This window comes from Amphiura filiformis, chromosome 3, assembly GCF_039555335.1.
Source record: "Amphiura filiformis chromosome 3, Afil_fr2py, whole genome shotgun sequence".
Lineage (NCBI taxonomy): Eukaryota > Metazoa > Echinodermata > Ophiuroidea > Amphilepidida > Amphiuridae > Amphiura > Amphiura filiformis.
Genome location: NC_092630.1, coordinates 82879089 through 82898622, shown reverse-complemented (window position 1 = coordinate 82898622; position 19534 = coordinate 82879089). Strand labels below are relative to the sequence as shown.

The window sequence follows — 19534 nt, the reverse complement described above, 5'->3', positions numbered from 1 at the left end:
GAAAAAATTCTGATGTATCGGGTTTCCAGTACACCTTTGTACATATGCATTCCTGTTGGTCCCGGTTGTTTTTGCAGGTGAACACTTCTTTTGACTATCATATTTTAACTTCTTCTGTGCCTACATTTGTTGTTTGTTTCTGCAAAGCATCCTGTGTTTTACTTGCTTCCCCACATCAAGTTAGTTACACATTGCTCTTTAAATGTTCAGTTGTTCGCATATTTAAGGTATCCTCTTGTATCATTTATTGATCCTTGATGTTTTTTGTGTCATCGTCTGTTGGATTCACCATTACCTACTTTTTATTGTAACTGATACTTAAAAGTCAATTATAAATTTTATGGAATATGGACCAATGTAACTAACTTTATAAAATCATCCTAGTAATTCTTGCGTCCAATTACATACTGTCTAAAGTGCAAATTGGTGCTGTAAAACCTCATTTTGAAGGAAATTTGAAGGATTTTGTACATTGCATTTGTTAAGCTTAAATCAACATGTTTTCTTGGTTGTTTTGTTGCCTACAGCCTGTGAATTGGTTACTGTGTATGTGTTCCAAGAACCATCTCTATTATCATCGTTGCAAGACACAGGACTCACAGATGTCATGCTACATGCTCTGCTCATTAAGGATGTAAGTATTACACTATTAGCTGATAATGATAGATAGGATAGGAATCTCAACAGGACATTGAATGGACCTATAAAACTTAAAGGTTTACACACATGCACACAGTCACGAAGACTGACAAGTCAAGAGCTTCTTACAAACTAATTTGCTGGTAGCTCACAAAAAGAAAACATACTATGCATTGTAGCCACCATTAAGCTTTGAAGCTCAAAAATTGAAGTTGAAAATAAATTTTTAGTGTTATATGATGGTGAATTTGAAATTATTTGTTTCAACAAAAAGAACAAAAGCGTATGTTTTTATAAAAGTAAACACTTGGATATAATTTTATTTAGGTAAGAGTTTAGCCTGGAATAATCATAGCGAAAATCTTAACATGCCTATGCCAAGAACAGATTTTATGAAAAGAAATCGTATAATAAAGATGCAGTGCTATGAAATTTCATATCTAATGATGTGCAAACTGGCCCCAAGTTTTAGTTCTATCGAAAATCTTTTTACTATAATATTCTATATTGTTTAATTTGTTTTTGTGGTGTACTGTAATTTGTCATTCTTTCTGTAACACTGCCCCAGGGAACAATCTAGGCCTTCTGTGCAAAAAGAAAGTTGTTGATTAATTGATCTCTCAAGGATTGTATGCACAAGGTGGTCTTACATTCTTAGTAGTAGTATTATTGTTACACAATATTTATAAGGCGCTCTACAGACTGTTACTATTGTTTTCATGTAATTCAATATTGATTGTGTCATTATCATAGCATAACATCTCCTTTCTCGTTTTCATCAGGTTCCTGCCACCAAGGAAGTTCTTGGTTCACTTCCCAACATTTTCAGTGCCCTTTGCCTCAATGCCCGTGGTCTACAGGCATTTGTGCGGTGCAAACCATTTGACAAACTCTTCAAGGTCCTTCTCTCACCAACCTACCTTCCTGCCATGAGGAGACGTAGGGGTGCAGGAACTATAGGTATGAAAGCTTTACTGTCTCAACCTTTTAGTTTGCCTTTTCACCCATTCCACGGTTCCGCCATATGTGAGGAGAGCTTCAATCTGTCAACACACATGAATGGGAATTGAATCGGTCAATTAACATTGTATAAAACCATGACACCCAAAAAAAAAGGCTATACTGATTTTGGATAAGCACTCTTACTACTATGATGCAGCTATAAATACTGCTATACATGCTTATGTTATGAAACTTTACTGCACCCATGATTGCAGTCTTGTTACCTGACTTCAAGCTGGACCACCTGTACTGCATGTGCATTGGTAATCCATTCATATCCACAAATATGATAAATATTTATGCTTGCTTATTCATTGACATTCATCTCAGATTGGAGATTAATGGGTTTGAGCCCATGTGTTAAGATATGGTGGTTCACAAGGTCTTAATCCAAAGCAACTGGGTCCCTTTTTCTCTGGGCAGAACGGTCACTGAGAATGTGTTTTATGTTGTCATAAAGGAACTGCAAAACAGTCCTTGCATATGGTGGACCTGTGCAGTGGGCCAATAGTAGTAACTTCAAGGTGTTAGACCGAGACCAGTCTTAATGGACTGGCAATTTTGGCCCAAAAATGCATAACATGTCCGATAATAACCTCAAGTTCATGAGATAAATGTACATACTACAGTATCCTTTAAAGGTCAAAATTTTTTCTCACTCTAAATTAACAACCTACATCCTCTAAATGTCTATAAAAGAGCAATTTTTGATGCATTATCGCGGTTGTAGCATAGGACAACATTCCGACAGTCACCATTTTGATGTTGCAAAATTATAAATGGCCTTTTTAGACATAGCCGGGTTAGCTGTGGATGGGCAGTTTTTGGATCCTGGTTAATACCCTATAATATTTTGCCATAAACGAGAGCATATTTTAAGCGTACATGGCATATTTTCTGCGTTGAAACATGCTTGTTTCTGTTTGGTTGCTGAGGCGATCTGCTGTTGCCGAGTGGAAATTATATGAAAGAACTTTGCGCAATATGTTTTGTTAGCTCTGACGTAGCAACATCACGGTAGTATGCGCTTATCAAATGTTTACTGCAAAATATTATAGCATTTAATTTGCTTGAATGGAGTGAAATTATATAATGACCAAAAAGATGCTGGTCGAAAAGAGTGCATGTGCTGGCTGATGAAGTATTGAAGTGAGAAATTTGGTAATGATTCAAGTTTTTGTGTGTGGGTGGATGTGTGCGTGGTTGGAGCGAAGTAAATGTTTAACTTGTGTGTTACATTATCCATTTGTTATAGGTGATACAGCTTCATCATTAGGTAGTGCAATGGATGAATTGATGAGACACCAGCCCTCATTGAAGGCTGATGCAATGAAAGCAATAATCAAGGTGAGCAGGCATTACTACTCTTTTAATTTAGATTTCTTTCTAAATATGATGACTATTTGGAAGAAATAGATATTTATTTTTTTAAGTTTGGTTGCCCCTTTAATGACAAAGCACTGATTTACAAGGAGGTCCTGCAAGTACTTAACATAATAAAACAACAGCAAAATGTGAGATACAGATCTGTATAATAATTAGTTCTTTGTCAGCTGGCTTGGCTGCCAGGTCATTATTAACTTGATTTATTTATTTATTTTATTTATTTATTTATTCTTTCTTTAGGCAGGGTAAAATAGCCCTTTCAATGTCAATGCACTGATTTCCAAGGAGGCTCTGCAGCAAAGAGTACAAAATTCTTATGCAGTAATTAAAAAAACAATTTTAAAATCCATTGTTAAGGCTATTTGTCCAGGCTATTGATTAACACCAGTGATGCAACGCCGCACCTTAGGCACACAATTGGGCTACTTGGCGATCACTTGCTGCTAATCAAGAAACCGTGCCGCCACTTTGCAAGTGTCAGGTCGCGGCAGTTAGTTTGATGCATTTTCCTTTCAATTTAGCCGATTTGTAAAGATTTTGAGTCTCTGAAGCTCCCAATTGCAATTACAAAGGGTTTTGTGACCATTTATTGATCGGTCTGTAACTTCCCAATAAGTACCAGAAGTTTTTAAGTCAAGTGCTTTTCTGCCCAATTGGGTGATTTGCGCTCTAAATTAGGGTAAATCCACCCAAATATCCAGTATTGGGCGCTTATTTTAGAATCTTAAAAATTGGGCTAATTACTGCAGCCTGTTGAGCCAGTGTGCCTCGCCTTCGCACTAAAATGTTCTGGCAACGCTGATAAGCACATCCTGTGTATTGATTGTGCTCGGTGGAGATCAAGTGCAAGTTATAGTTTCAGTAAAATGTAACAAGAAAAAATTCAAATAAATGTCCACAAATATCTGGCGATAGTTCTCCATAAAAGATATCGTAATGAGCTTTTAATCAGGGAACAATATTACTAATACTGTACTTTGTTTCACCTCAACTTTGGAAGTGACATAGGCACATATTACACTGGTAGCTGTATCCAATCATGCATGGCATGCTACCTTAATCCGGCAGACCATATTATACACTTATGTATACGGGCAAATTATGTTGTGACCATGATAAACTAAATTTGAGTTGAAACAAATAGAATAACCGTAGCAATATTAACATCAATGTAAAGATTTGCAAGTGACTTGATGATCTGTTTGAACAGCTCCTAGAAGAAATCAACATCTTAGGGCGTGATCCCAAATACATCTGCAGTAGACAGCCATCTAAATCTAAGGGTCTACAATCAGGTGGTGGCAGTGCACCAAGTAGTAGCACTAATGATGCAGCAGAAGACAATACATCAAGTGATGATGAGGAGGATGAGGATGAGGTTGCTAGCACTGTCAGTCAGACAAGTACATCAAAAGCAGAGACAGAGGCTCAACAGTAAGTACACTCACCTAACAATCAAGGCATTTCACCAGGGAATTTCAATCAGTACTCATTTGGATTGTGTTATATATATTTTTCCCCTACACAGCAAAACAGTAAATTAATCATTTGTATCAGGGTGTTAGGTTAATAAAACCCATTTGGAAATGAAAATCTTGTTGGAAGTTTAAATATTTCCTTTTTTTGCTACCTCTGAGGATAATTCAATCAGGGACAGGGATTGCTTTATTACTTTCACAGTGGAAACTATATAATTGTGCTTTATTTGAAAACATCACCTGCAACAGTTTGTTCATTAACTTCATAATGTAAATAACATGCCATAGATATTAAATAGTGATGTTTTAAATCAGGAACTGAATGAGATTCTGATTGGTTTCTCTTGCAGGCAATCAGGAGCCGAAGTGAAAACACCCATCCCTCTATTGGACTACATCTTGAATGTGGTAAGTTGATCATCTTGGTTCTTATTAGCTATCTGCGTTGTGTGACGCGGTGAAAACATGCGTGTCATGTCCAACGCAGTCAAATCGCATTCGGTATGTTGTTAACGGCAGCAAATGTTGTAAACAACACAAAAATTTGAATTTGAATTTTGGTGCACTAAAAGCAGACATTATGGATTCATTGGTGCAAAAAGATGCAATTGTAGACCATGCACCAGATACAGCAAGTGTGAAAATCTTACCATTTTAAAATATAAGCACGTTTTGGGCACAGTTTTGATGTTTATTTTAAACTAAAACACCGATTTCTCAGAGGTCACCTTTGACAACATTGCACAATTTTTGTGATAAGATGACTTAGAAAAATATGTAAGCAAAAGGTAATTTTTCTGCACTATGTGCTAAGAGCACATCAAAGTCTAGGGAAGGTTTTCTCATTTTTTTTAAATTTTTATTTTTTTAAATAAATGCCATTTTTGGCTGAATAGAGTGACAAAATTGCTTTCTACACATGTTTTTTCAATATTTCATAATATTATTAACCAGGACATTGTTCAATCTTACAGATGAAATTTGTGGAAGCTATACTGAGCAACAATGCAACAGATGATCATTGCCGAGAGTTTGTCAACCAGGATGGTTTGACTCCACTAATGGGTGTCCTTGGTTTACCAAACCTACCCATAGATTTCCCCTCTAGCCCTGCGTGTCAGTCTGTAGCTAATGTGTGCAAGTCAGTTCTGGTGAGTTCAGGCAATATTTGTAATACAAATAGAAGTTGTGTATGTACTTCTGCACTTTTACTATAATCTTTGTAATATAAAATTATTTTAAGAATTGGGTGAAGGACTTGCAATGTTGAGCATTGATGAGTACTGAACTTTTATACATGTAATCATGTTCTTTTGTGTGCTGTGTGGGTGGGGGTGTCTTGTGTTTGATGATTGTTTTATGAAGGTATGTGTAGAACAAAGTTCACTGTTGATTATTCAGAAATCAAAATATAAAGACCCAAACAGGTGTTTGTGTGGATGCTCTGTCCACATAAATTGGTTTAAGTGTTGTTAACTTGTATTTGTCAGAAATTATTTAATACTTATGCTTTCATTGTGTTCTGGTCATTGGCTTCGACATGTATTAAGTCCAAGTTTTGAGATATTATCTCAAAATATCTAGAGCTATCTAAAGAACCACTGAATCTGTACCTATTTAAATATAGTTTCATGCTGATTCCAAATTGAGTCATGAAAATGTACAATTCTTGAAATTTTGTAATATTTAAAGAAAATTTGGAACTTGTCGTCTGTGGTCGACACCTTTGTGGAGAGGTTTAATGTGTGAAATTTGTTGTAATTTCAGTCATTAGCACATGAGCCTAAGGTGCTGAAGCAAGGTTTAGTTTGTCTGCGTGCTGTACTGGAATCATTGGAACCGTTACACCAGGCAATGGACACACCAGGAGGATCTATTCTACTCAAAGAATTAGTCAGTGCACCCAACATCAATGAAGCCCCACAGTCATCACAAGCCACACCTTTGCTTCATGCCATGGCATCGGCCCATGCTTATGTTACTCAGTTTGTACATGTATGCAGGGTAGGTCAGGTAAGTCAATATGTGCAGTTAACTAGAACATTCAACTGAAACTAAGTTATGAGATAACATATAGTTTCATAGACCCAATTCAAGTTGAATTGTAAACAAGAGAGGGATGAATTCGTCATTAATTCCATTGCTGCTGCAGACCGAATTATCAGCCTCTTTAGTACCATTTTGATTAGTTACAAAGAGGGTTATATTTGATATTGGGCCAATCACAAGATATGAGAAAAATAGGCAGTAGGGCTGAGAGGTTTAGCTTAAATTTGGTGAGAGATCTTTATTTTGATTGGTTACTCAAATGATTGCATCATGTGATTAACCAATCGGGGGCACAGTAAGAAAGGCTGTAGTGCCAATGAAATGATTAGTTGTCTCAAGCCAGAAGTTTGCAGCATTCCAGAATTTGAATAGTTTAGAATTTGAATAGGCTAGATTTGTTTCAGGGATTTAACAAGTGAAAGGGCTTTGATAAATGCCCTCCTTTATTTGCATGCCTGTTGTATGTAACTAAAGTTAGTATGTCAGATGAGGGAGGAAAAGAAAGCTAGTGAGGGACTAGCTTCACCTCCATGATTCAAACCAATGCTTTGTGCAAACTATTTTGGCCCCCACATTTTTCAATTTCATTATGAATAGAGTTGAAATTAATTAAGCACTTTAATAAAATATATGTCTGCTAGTCACATAACAATAAGATTACACCCATTTGATATAATTATCCTTCAAATTTGTTTGTGTTACCTCCTTTGTATGTGTAGAGTGATGTACGGACCATATCCATCAATCAGTGGGGTTCTGCCCTTGGTCAACTAGTACTACATGGACTTAGTAAATTATACACATCATTGGTGTGGGAAAGTATTGTATTGTTAGCGCTATTTACACCTGGATCTCTCCCTGAAGGCTGTGAACTTGGCAAAGCAGAAAAAGACAAACTTCTACCGAAAGAAACCCCTATGGATGAGTCATCTGGGGTTAAATCAGGCAAAGTCAATGAAGGTGCTGGCACTAGCAGGACTTCCAGTGCTGCTGAAAGTGATCTGTCACTTGTGACATCTGCCGCTCTTATGGATGTAGGTGATGCTTTGTCACCAATGGAAGTTGATGAAGCTAAGGGTGATGGCCAAAGCAGCAAAGGCAAATCCAAGATAAGCCCACAGATGCTGCAGCAACTGAAGCAGGCAATGCCAGTGCTTTATGCACCATCAAGACTCGGTAAAGCTTTATCAGAACTCTTTGGTTTACTTGTAAAACTGTGTGTTGGGTCTTCAGTGAGACAACGGAGTAGACAACATCTGCAACCCAATCTGTCTGTGCCATCAGAGGCTGCAAGAAATACTGCCAGGCGTTAACTGATTTACTAGCCACAAGTTTATCATGGGTACCACCACCGCATGTCCACTCCCAAAGTTCAGGTTAGTACACATTGGTTCACCTCAAGTTTGGTAGTGACATGTATATTTTGCTGGTCCCAGTATCGAATCGCGCATGTAAAGTTCAGAGCACAGAGCCCACCTGCATGCAGCGCAACCGCGAAAAAGCATTCATGTCACTACCGAATTTGATGTGAACCAACGAATGGCAATTATATATAAATTCATACTGCAGACTATATTAATTGATGAAATTAATTATACCTGCATGAAAATATTGATGAATAGCACACACATTGATTACATGTGTCTCAAGTAGACGATGGTTGAGTTAAGAAGTGGGTCAGGGGTCAAATGGGGTCAGATAGGGTTATATTGCTAGACTGACTGACTTATTGCAGTTGCTATGGGATTAGGCCTTTCCATCACAGCTCTTATATTTATTAAAGTTAGATTGAATTCAAATGGAATATCCCATAGCTTTTATGAGTGTTTGCAGGTGGTTATCATAATGGAATATCCCATAGCTTTTAGGAGTGTTTGCAGGTGGTTATCATAATGGAATATCCCATAGCTTTTATGAGTGTTTGCAGGTGGTTATCATAATGGAATATCCCATAGCTTTTATGAGTGTTTGCAGGTGGTTATCATAATGGAATATCCCATAGCTTTTATGAGTGTTTGCAGGTGGTTATCATAATGGAATATCCCATAGCTTTTATGAGTGTTTGCAGGTTGTTATCATAATGGAATATCCCATAGCTTTTATGAGTGTTTGCAGGTGGTTATCATAATGGAATATCCCATAGCTTTTATGAGTGTTTGCAGGTGGTTATCATAATGGAATATCCCATAGCTTTTATGAGTGTTTGCAGGTGGTTATCATAATGGAATATCCCATAGCTTTTATGAGTGTTTGCAGGTGGTTATCATAATGGAATATCCCATAGCTTTTATGAGTGTTTGCAGGTGGTTATCATAATGGAATATCCCATAGCTTTTATGAGTGTTTGCAGGTGGTTATCATAATGGAATATCCCATAGCTTTTATGAGTGTTTGCAGGTGGTTATCATAATGGAATATCCCATAGCTTTTATGAGTGTTTGCAGGTGGTTATCATAATGTAATTACAAAACAAATCAAGTTTGTACCCATGTTTTGTTCCAGGTTGACATTCTACATTTGTGCAGTGAGCTTTGCATCACCGATGCTATTTGATGAGAAGAAGAACCCATACCATCTAATGTTGCAGAAATTTGTTGCTTCTGGTGGCCATTCTGCTCTATTTGAGTAAGTATGAAACAAACACAATCAGTGTTTCAATGATTATCCCCATTTAGGGAACAAACCAAAAGTTTGATGACATCCTATAAATGAAAGTTATTTTGTTATAATTAAAGACCGAATTAAAAAGACTAGTTTGCATCTGACGTCATGATAAAGGCGCGCCGTGATTGGTTGCTGACCTGCGCAGTATGGCATTTTTGGTCTGGTTGACAGGACGTCATACGCAAACTAGTCTTTTTAATTCGGTCTTCAATTATAGGAGGCAGACTCCTTTCACTCTAACACAAGTTTGAAGTGTTGAAAATTCCAAATCGAATGGGTGATGTGCTCCAAATTGTAGATAATGATCAGTGTGCTTGGGTTTTCTGTACACTTTGGATTAGCAAACAATCATTCTTCACACTATAATCGGGCAATCTAGGGATGCTAGCAAGTCGTCTTTACACCTTTTTTGGGTAAATTTGATGACAGTAGTTTAATTTTGCTTTTACATTTACCACGTATAATATACATAATTAAATTTGATGAAGTCTGATGATATCAAACACAACATAGTATGTTGTAATAAAGGCAAGTTCCAGTAAAAGATTTAAGGCTTTGTGACAACTGGATAACTAAGAGCGTTCACTGAAACATCAGAATACCATTCACAGGCTAATATTAACCCTTCACTGTTACCCTTAAACATATGGCATGGGGTATTCTCAAGCATTAGGCAGGAACCATAATCTAGTTACTTGGAAGTGCAAAATCAAAGACAAATAATTTGTGTCATGCATTCATGATGACTCTGTATCAAGAAATTCTGGAATGTTTTTTAAGTACTGAGATTTATATATTTCATAATATTTGTTTTTTATTTTCATGTTCAGTGCATTCAACTGGGCTTTGTCTATGGATGGCAAAGTTCCGATGAAGGAAGGCCTACAACATCCTGAATTACCAGGTAAATATTTCTTTTTTCTAAAGATAGTATGCTACGCATGTTGTAATATGGTAAAGTCAGTCTAGATAATTTTGCTGCGATATTGCGACATGGACAACCTTGGCGATGCCCACCCTTAAATTGGGGAGGACATGCAGCTAGCCTGGACATGGAACAACAAACCAACCATTTTAAAAGAAAACAGCAAAATTGTATTTGTTATGTTCAAATTTATCAAGATTATTTTATTATTTATATATATGATGTGATCAAGCAAAATCAGTCTTTAACTGCTCATATCTTTTGAACTGGTTGTCCAAATTCAATGGGGTTTTCTGCAAAATGTAGCTTCGCAAATGCTGTCTACAATCCTATAAGAAACCGAAATTGAATATGTCTGACTTCAAACTGATTTTGTCTGATCACACCACATATGCATTACAGGGAATATTACTATTTATTTATGTTTCTGGAAGTGATGGCTTTATACTTACGTGAAAGAAGGAAGCTTTATATCATGGTAAAACTGTGTGATAAGACCTTCTTTATGACTGTTGGTCTGATGAACTGATCCAGAAACATAAGGATAACACAATTTCAGAGCAAATACGGAACTGTATATAGTCTTTTTAACCCATTGCAAGCACTTCTTTACAAATGGACACTTAAGATTTAAATGACTAACCATGTACAAAATCTTGCACACTTCACAATACTTGATGCAAAAAGTTCATGCATCATTTGGCTTGGTAGCTGTTTGTAGGAAAAATTATTCAATGTAAATCTGTACAAGTAACAATTACTATGTATTTGCATTCATCAGAGGGTACAGGAGAGTTTCTTGATGCTTGGTTGGTTCTGGTAGAGAAAATGGTGAATCCAGAGGCTGTGCTTGAGTCTCCTCATTGCCTGCCAGCCAAAGCTAACAACACACCTGGCTTTGTACCATTCAGTCCTGCTCAGTTCCTTATCAACACACACAAGGTAAGACACATTATGTATTAAATGTCAGCTGAAGATGAAAACATTATAGCTCTAAAGCTTTTCAGTATATTATTGGAAGAAGGGCCCAACTCCGGCTTGTATTAAGACCTGTACCAGTGCCATGGAAACAGTGTATATCATTTCACATGTATGTAAAAATGTATGTTCATGTATTACAGGTTCCCTGATGATGAGAACATTCTGGCTCTAAAGCTTTTCCAAATAAGTTTTTTCTTAATATCTCAATAACAGTTTTGATGGGGTTGGACCCTTCTTCCTCTTAGGTATTCAATTGAATCAAATGCAACGTTACACTCGTTCATGCTGTATAGCAGTGCATCATGGGATTAGAAAATTCAGTAAGCTGTCTTATCAATTTTGGAAATAGGGTACCACATAACGACAGCAAATCTCAATACATTATGCTTGCAACCTTTTCGGAAATGATGGTTTTACAAACACTAGAGAAAGAGATTCTTAGTATGGATTATGCATACATTAGTCCCTTTCAATGACTATTGGTCTGATGAACTGATCCGAAAAATGTAAGCAAAAGTTTACAACAAAGCGATATTGATAATTATGTAGGAAAAAAAGACCTTGTGTTGCACTATTCAACAACTGTACAACTCTCATTCATTCATTCAGGCTGCCTTCAATGCTATCCTTAACCTATGGGAATGCAAACCACTCAAGATCTATGGTAACAGAATGTCAGAAAGTATCTTGGCCATTTTGTGTCACATTTTACGAGGTGAATCCGTCATTCGTGAGCGCCTGGAGAAGGAAAAGAATGAGGCTGCTGAGGGTACAGCATCAACAAGTTCAGGAACAGCAGCAGTAGCAGCAGGATCAGGGCTGCCAGCATCGGCATCAGGGCTAGGAGGTTCCAGATTTCCTGGCGATTCTGTTTTATTTGGATCAGGACTGCTAAGTAGAAGTATGCCTAGACCCAGTCCAAATGAAGAACATGTGCAACAGGTAAGTTATGTATTTATTCGTTATTTTGATTTTTAGGTCGTCTGAAGGAAAAGACCTTATGGCATCGCAAGTCGTCTATGTGTTGGATCTGTGTCCATCAATAATTTGATCTCATATGAACAGTTCAAAAACTTATTGCAACTTTACTTGGGCCATAGCTGCACTATGGGAACCCTCATCTATTGGGGGATGTTCAAGGTCATATGCTGAGGTCAAAGGTCATTTGAGGTAATCTTGAAAATTGGATGAAAATACAAATTCTGGTCTTACAATATTATTGCAACCAAACTTGAGCCAAAGCTGTATTTATCATGGGACGTGGTGTTCATGGTCACATACTGAGGTCAAAGATCATTTGAGGTCAACTTGTAAAATTGGCTGAAAATTAAAAAAAAAGAGTTTCACATATTTACTATGTATGGTGTTCACTACCCATATCTTCGGAAGATCTATCCATATTTTTTAAGAAATGTCTTTGTTGGGTCAAGTAAAATACAAGTATATTGTTGATGCTTTAACTTCAGATTTACAACCTCTATTCGGAAATGATGGTTTTATAAACACTAGAGAAAGAGATTCAAAGTATGGATTATGCATACATTAGTCCCTTTCAATGACTATTGGTCTGATGAACTGATCCGAAATAGTTGGTTTAGCAAAGCAATAATGATACTGCAATGTTGGGTCTTACAGTTGTCCATGTTGCATGGGAAGTAAAAGCTAATTAAGGTCATTGGGCTATTCCAGTTATAAATACATACACCTCTTATGGAATACATGACTTTAATCTTCCACACAGGGAATGTGACTTTGTGGCTATGGGGTTACCTGAATAGGTAACTCCATGTGGGCAATTAAGGTCATGTTTTCCAGGGGGTGTATGGATTTCAACTGGAATAGCCCAATAAAGGCCATTGTGAAAGTGTAAAAATGGAGAGGGAAGAAGTAAAACAGGACACCTGACCAGGTGTTAAAGAGAGCACTAAAAATGATCACATTGAGCAGTACTCTCTTGTGGTATTTCTACACTGTGGTCAAAATCATTTCTATGGTAATGATACAAGTACCAAGGACAAAGTAGGTAATGATTAATTCAATGGAGGGGGACACAAGAAACACATCAAGGATCAATAAATGATAGAGAGCTTTCTGTGCCTACATTTGTTGCCGGTTGTCCCCTCTGCATATACCGTTGTGTGTTTTACTTGTTTCCACACATCAAGTTGGTGTTCTTTTAAGTATATTTTGTGACACTTCAGCTTTGGATTTCTGAAATGCACAGTGTATCCCTATGTACCAATGCAGGACTTCAAGTCTGTGCATATGTCATTATGATTAACAACTTGAAGTACAAAATCAAAGACACAAAGAAATTAGAATTAACTTTAAGATTTATTTATTTGTGTATGTTCGGTATAGTTGATGGATATGGGCTTTCCAAGGGAGCATGCCATTGAAGCATTACAACAGACAGGCTCATTAGAACAAGCAGCAGAATGGGCTCTTACTCACCCACCAAGGATATCACAGGTAGGACATATGTGTAACATCCCTGAAATGATTCAAAAGAAAAAACTACTATTGGTGCTTGTAAGGATGCAACAAAACTGGCTCCAAGGATACCTCTATTCTGTCTGCTTTTTGAGGTACAAACAAATTTTATTTATTTATTTATTTATTACGGTATAAAAATCCAGAAATACAGTCAGAAAACTGAGACATCTGGTTAACAATGCATACATCAAAAAACACAGAAATATATAAAAAAAACACCATATTTTGACAAAGAACAAATCAAGAATTTAAAAGATTCACAACTGCAGGAATTGTTGATTTTTGGTAGCGAGTTCTCTTGCATCTAGGCGGGTCAAGTTGTTGAGCATTCCTGAGGTTTTTACCGTGTCTTTTACTTTTGGGAGCAGGGAGCATCCTGTTGTGACGCTCTGATTTCAAAATGCTCTCGCCAAAACCTCTAAGGAGATGTTCCAGCCTTTCAACAAGAGAACAGAGCTCAAGCGTCTTCAGAGCCTCTGAATCTGAGCTGTACTGGTTACCGAGTATTATCTGACAGGCGCGCTTTTGGATAAGTTCCATCTGGTCAGCTTGGTGTTTAGTGATACTACTGTGCCACAGAGGACTGGCATATTCTAATACCGGACGCACGTACATTTGGTAGACCAATGTCAGATCACTAGCAGAAGCTCTGAATCGCTTAAGAACATAGAGCATGTACATTCTCTTTGAAGCCTTTGTAATCATTTGACCAACTTGGATATCCCACTGGAGATTGTTTTGAATTGTGACTCCCAGAAGTTTCATACTGTTAGTGGTATCGACCTTCTTGCCATTGATAGTAAAAACTGGAAACTGGGGCTCATTTCTTAGAGAGCAAACATGCATAATGTGACATTTCTCTGGCTTGGGAACCATATCATTTTCATTGCACCAAGTCCCAAGTTGGTTAAGATCATTTTGCAACTGGGAGCTGCCTTTGGACTTCACACAAACAATTTCCCCAAGGGTTAAATCGTCCACATATTTCCACCGCAGTGGGGCATCAATGGCAGAGTCATTTGCCACAGCAGAGAAAATTATGGGGCCAAAGTTGGTCCCTTGTGGAACACCACCCCATACGTGGAGAGATGTAGACGACTTGCCTTGTATCCTAACAGTCTGTTTACGATTGGTTAGAAAATTGCATATAACCGGTATTATAGACCTACGAACACCAATATCAATCAATTTCGTGATTGCTACATTATGGTTGATCCTGTCGAAGGCTTTAGTGAAGTCGATTGCACATAATGACGCATAATGGCCTGGCTTATCAACTCCTCTAAGGACTGTGTCGACAAGATCAACCAAATAATGCGTGGTGGAACTATTCGCAAATTGCCATATTGTTTGGGGTCAATATGCGGAGAAAAATCCTCTAAGGTCCAGTCAGCCAAGTATTTTTCAAAATTCTACCAAACAACTTCGTGAGACTTATAGGCCTCAGTTTATCAAGAGTCTTGGCATTTTTAACCTTAGGGACTGGCGTAATTGACGAAGTTTTCCACACCCCTGGGAATATACCCTCATTCAGACATGAATTAAAAATGTGAGTGAGTGGCATTGTTAGTTCAAAAGCAAATTCTTTCACAATTTTTGATGGTATGTCGTTTGGGTGTGTTGCCTTACGAGTCTTGATTTTGTTAAGACTTTTTCCAACCTCACTTGGAAGTATTTCTGGTGGAGGTAAGTTAGGGCAATACGCCTGCAAATTTGCAAGATCAAGAATAGGCATTTGGTTACAAACGCTGGCAAAATGTTTGTTGATTATGTCAGCAAGCTCCACTGGATCCTTTGACAAGTGATCCATATTTATAGAAGAAGATGTTTTGGACCCAGTCAGATTTTTAACATGACTGTGCCATTTCCCTGTGCTGTTGGTTCTCAGGCCTTCAATATTGTTTTCGTAATATCTCTCCTTAGCTACACATATTTAGCGTTGTATTTCATTGCGAAGTCTCTTGTATCTTTCCTGGTCACCACGCTTGTAGGCTTTACAACGATCATCCATCATGCGTCTCAACTTGTCCGTTAACCCACTTTTCTTTTTTGAGAACATGATGACAAAGTGAGGAGTGCCAATGTTTTCTTCATGTCTATGGATGTCACCAACAAATACTTAATCAGTACCTGATAGCCCTAAATTGCAAACTTTTTGTGCAGGAAGAAAGTTAAATCTATGTGCTATATGACTTCAATTTTCTGGTAGGATAGACTTAATATTAGGGTTATTGATATCAGTATGCTATTTGGGACTTCTGAAAGGATACCATAGGGTTGATGTACATTTAACATGGATCTTTTTGGGTACTAGCTTTTATACATTATACCAGCTTGACCCATACATAAAGCATTATTGTTCCCCTTGCAGTTGTCATTTTGCAGAACTGTCAGGATAAAAGGTGATGCAATAATAATAGACAACATCACAACAAGAATCGGAAGCAATTTCATGCTCTGGTTTGTTGTGTCTTTGTCGTACAGATTTTGTAAGGCAACAAAAAATTGTAGTTTGAAAGCTTACAAGATTTTATAATCCAATGCGGAATGCAGTATTTTTTCGCCTCTTTTTCTGCCTTGTCCTCGACTCAAACTGTCGAAATAAGTTTGAAATGCTCAGAACTTCCAAACTTAATATTTTTATGCACATAATGAAATATTTTCACTGAATTAAAGTGTTAATCATACAATTCAACCAAAAAATGCTTTTAATGCGTGCGGCAGCATTGAGACATTCACAATTATTGCAATATAATATGAAAAACAGGAAGTGAGTGAGAAGATGGCCACTTTTGGCGAAATTCTAGCTCATTGTACCATAGAAACGACATGGAAAATAATGTGATATTTTTTTAATCAACCATGAAAATTTAATCTAAACAGTTGAGTAGATATCGTAGTTAGTAAGTTATTTAAGGTTCTACTCGGTCTTAATTGCTGACAAGAAGTTCTCACAAAATGTATGTCGGAGGCTGGTTGAACTGTACTGTTTCTGTATTCTTATGAGGAGAGCAATACATTGGTATTGTTTTTAACAAGATTTGACCAACTTTGAAATTTCATCCCCTGCATAAGCAGCCATTTTGGATTTATGCAAATTAGGCACTGTTACACTACTTGGACTTTCTGGGACTTATGTGTTATTTAATTTGCTTCTTTGAAATGAATGGTGATTAAATGGATTATGTTGTAATTAGTGGTTCGTTATCCCCTTATTTTTGGCAATTTGACTGGGCTATTAGGGGTAAGGGTTGTACAGATTTAAACTGTAATAGCGCAATTGTAGCATTCTTATCAGTTTAAAGCCACACATTGAGATTTGAGAATCATTTAGAAAATGGTCAGACTAACAAAATTGGTGCAAATACCACCTTGCGCACAAGGATAGTCGTACAATTAGGGTCTTGATTTTCCCTAAGCCACCCAATACACCATTATATAATGAGACTAAATTTTCCAACATTTATTTTTTCAAGTGATGGCTTTAATGCTTTTGTATTGACAGGATTTTGGTATTGGATTGACAGAAGAAGAGGAAATGATGAGAGCCATAGCCATGTCACTTGGTGAATCTTTGCAACCAACTGCTGATGAACAGGTATGTGCAGCATATTGGACCAGTGTAGAATCCAAAGACTTGGGTAGTCCTCAGATGTACAATCATGTCTGTCATGTGTTATACAAAGTGAATGATTTGTGTGTGCCAAGTCTGGCTGAAATGCAAATAGAAATATATAATAGACATATTTATCAAATTTGAAAAATAGTGGGTGTGTGGGGTGAAGTACTGTTGGGTAGTCCCAAAATGTGAGTGGAAATTTAATGACGACTGAGATGCTGTTAATTTAACATGTGGATAGTGTTGCTAATAATGATTCACTGGGTGATAAAATATTAAGGTCGGATCGTCGGCTATCCCGAATCCCCTCAAAATTTCCTTAATTGTACCCTATCCTGTAATAAATATCTTCCCCAAATTACAGATCGGGGCATCATTTAAATCGTTAAAAATAAAAAAAAAACGAAATGTCAATTTTCACTAACTTAGCCGTCTCATTGATATTGCACAAATCACAATAGTATCGTGCATGTATGACCGGGGGCACTCAACTTTGGAAGTGACGGTATGTGCCTGTCAATAGGCCCCTCTTTGAAGTCGACTATACCCGATGACCCCTTTTTTAAAAGCCATACCCGATGACCCCCTTTTTTTTAGTTGGCTACCCAATGACCCCCTTTTTTTGGTTGCGGCTACACAATGACCCCCTTTTTCTAGAATAGCATCATCAAAATGCAACAAAAAATGCGAAACTGTCAAATTTTGCTCCATTTTTTCAAAATTATGCGAAATTTTCAAAATTTTGCTCCATTTTTCAAAATTTTCTACCCGATGACCCTTTTTAAAAATCTTATACTCGATGACCCCTTTTTTCAAAATATTGTACCAAATGACCCCCTTTTTTATTTTGTTTGTACCCAATGACCCCTTTTTAAAAATAACGCTTTGTACCCGATAGGCCCCTACTTTGCGACTGCGGTAGGCACATACCCGTCACTTCCAAAGTTGAGTGCCCCCCCGGGATGTATGAATAAAATAATAACATTGCGTAGCATTGTTTCATTGAACATTTTTGTCTGATTTTTCTGGGAAATTTTTAGAATGCTATGAGTTGTACAGTAAGAATATATGAAATTCTCAGTGCTTTATAACATTTAGCGAGCGACAATATTCAACACACTCGTGCACAGCGGCTCCCCGGGCTCTCTAATTTCCAACCGGGAATTCACCTGCGCGCCTTCGCTACACTCATACACACACGCATTACACCGCTTATATGGAGCTATTTTGGCTCCCAGGTTTTCACTAGTTTTCGTGCACAATTAACTTACCAGTCAATTTGGTAAATATCCAATACCTCAAAGTCATAAATAAAGTGTAGATATGCATGTTTCTGAAACTGAACCATTATTATTGGGTTTTACGTGTCGGGTAAATTTCATGATTTCGCCATGGACCTGTTCCATTAAACACTGTACAAACTACAACCAAAGGAGCCCATGCAGCGCCGGGCATCGCCTAAAATTTTTTTTCCAATTGCGATAACACTGTTAACATACCTCGCGAGCAAGCAAAAAAGACCACGGCAGCCAGCAAAATTACGACAACAAGACTCCCTGTTTAGTGGAAAAAAGTTTTGTTTACCTTTTGAAGGATTTATCTAAATAGTGTTTTCCCACCCAGTGAAAGTATTAGTGTTTGGTCAGAGACTTTTGAAGTAGCAAAGATTGATTGTTGTAAATAGATCTTTCTTTATGAATGAAATTTGCCATCTGCTACGTAATATTTGGACACTTACGCACTCAAAAGTGTTTTCTGTAAAAATGCCTAAAATAGGGATTTTCAGAATTATTGTCACAAAAATTGACTTAATGTAGTCATTTTTTAAAATTGAAAGTTAAACACAACAAGATTACCTAAATTCTCTCGCCAGCTTTTGTTACTTTTCAGCTTCTTTAAGCAGAAATAAATTTTAACGACATCAATATTTTCACAGACTAGAAACACATGCTATTACGTAATTAATGGACTTAGGCGAAAAAAAGCTGGCGAGAGATTTTAGATAATATTTATTTACAATTTTTCCGATAGTAAAAGTTGGAATCAGAGTTCAAGTTTTTGCTAGCAATAATTATTAGTCGTAAAATTAAGGTTGAACTAATTAATTAATATTCATTAATTAATGCAAATTAGCAACTCAAATATTTTGTGGTTTCAAGCATTGGGGTGTGTAGTTTACTCATAAAAATCAAGAGGTGTACACAAGGAGGCGGAATATTTTTTATAATTTTTTCCTTGCCGGCGTGTGGGAACCGAAGTTTCCTATTTTAAATAGATGCATGCATCAGACCTCGA

The 19534-nt window shown here is 37.1% G+C and overlaps 1 protein-coding gene across 1 annotated transcript in view; it reads left to right on the top strand.

The window, feature by feature from the left end:
* The window catches only part of LOC140147549 (E3 ubiquitin-protein ligase HUWE1-like), a 91434-nt gene that overhangs the window by 18882 nt on the left and 53018 nt on the right, over nucleotides 1-19534 (top strand). Inside the window, 16 exon segments of the mRNA XM_072169329.1 lie at nucleotides 528-634; nucleotides 1422-1599; nucleotides 2897-2988; nucleotides 4238-4461; nucleotides 4856-4913; nucleotides 5480-5656; nucleotides 6273-6518; nucleotides 7274-7859; nucleotides 7862-7906; nucleotides 7909-7930; nucleotides 9057-9179; nucleotides 10049-10122; nucleotides 10925-11085; nucleotides 11734-12066; nucleotides 13486-13596; nucleotides 17126-17218. Of these exon segments, the coding sequence (XP_072025430.1) occupies nucleotides 528-634; nucleotides 1422-1599; nucleotides 2897-2988; nucleotides 4238-4461; nucleotides 4856-4913; nucleotides 5480-5656; nucleotides 6273-6518; nucleotides 7274-7859; nucleotides 7862-7906; nucleotides 7909-7930; nucleotides 9057-9179; nucleotides 10049-10122; nucleotides 10925-11085; nucleotides 11734-12066; nucleotides 13486-13596; nucleotides 17126-17218 (2630 nt within the window).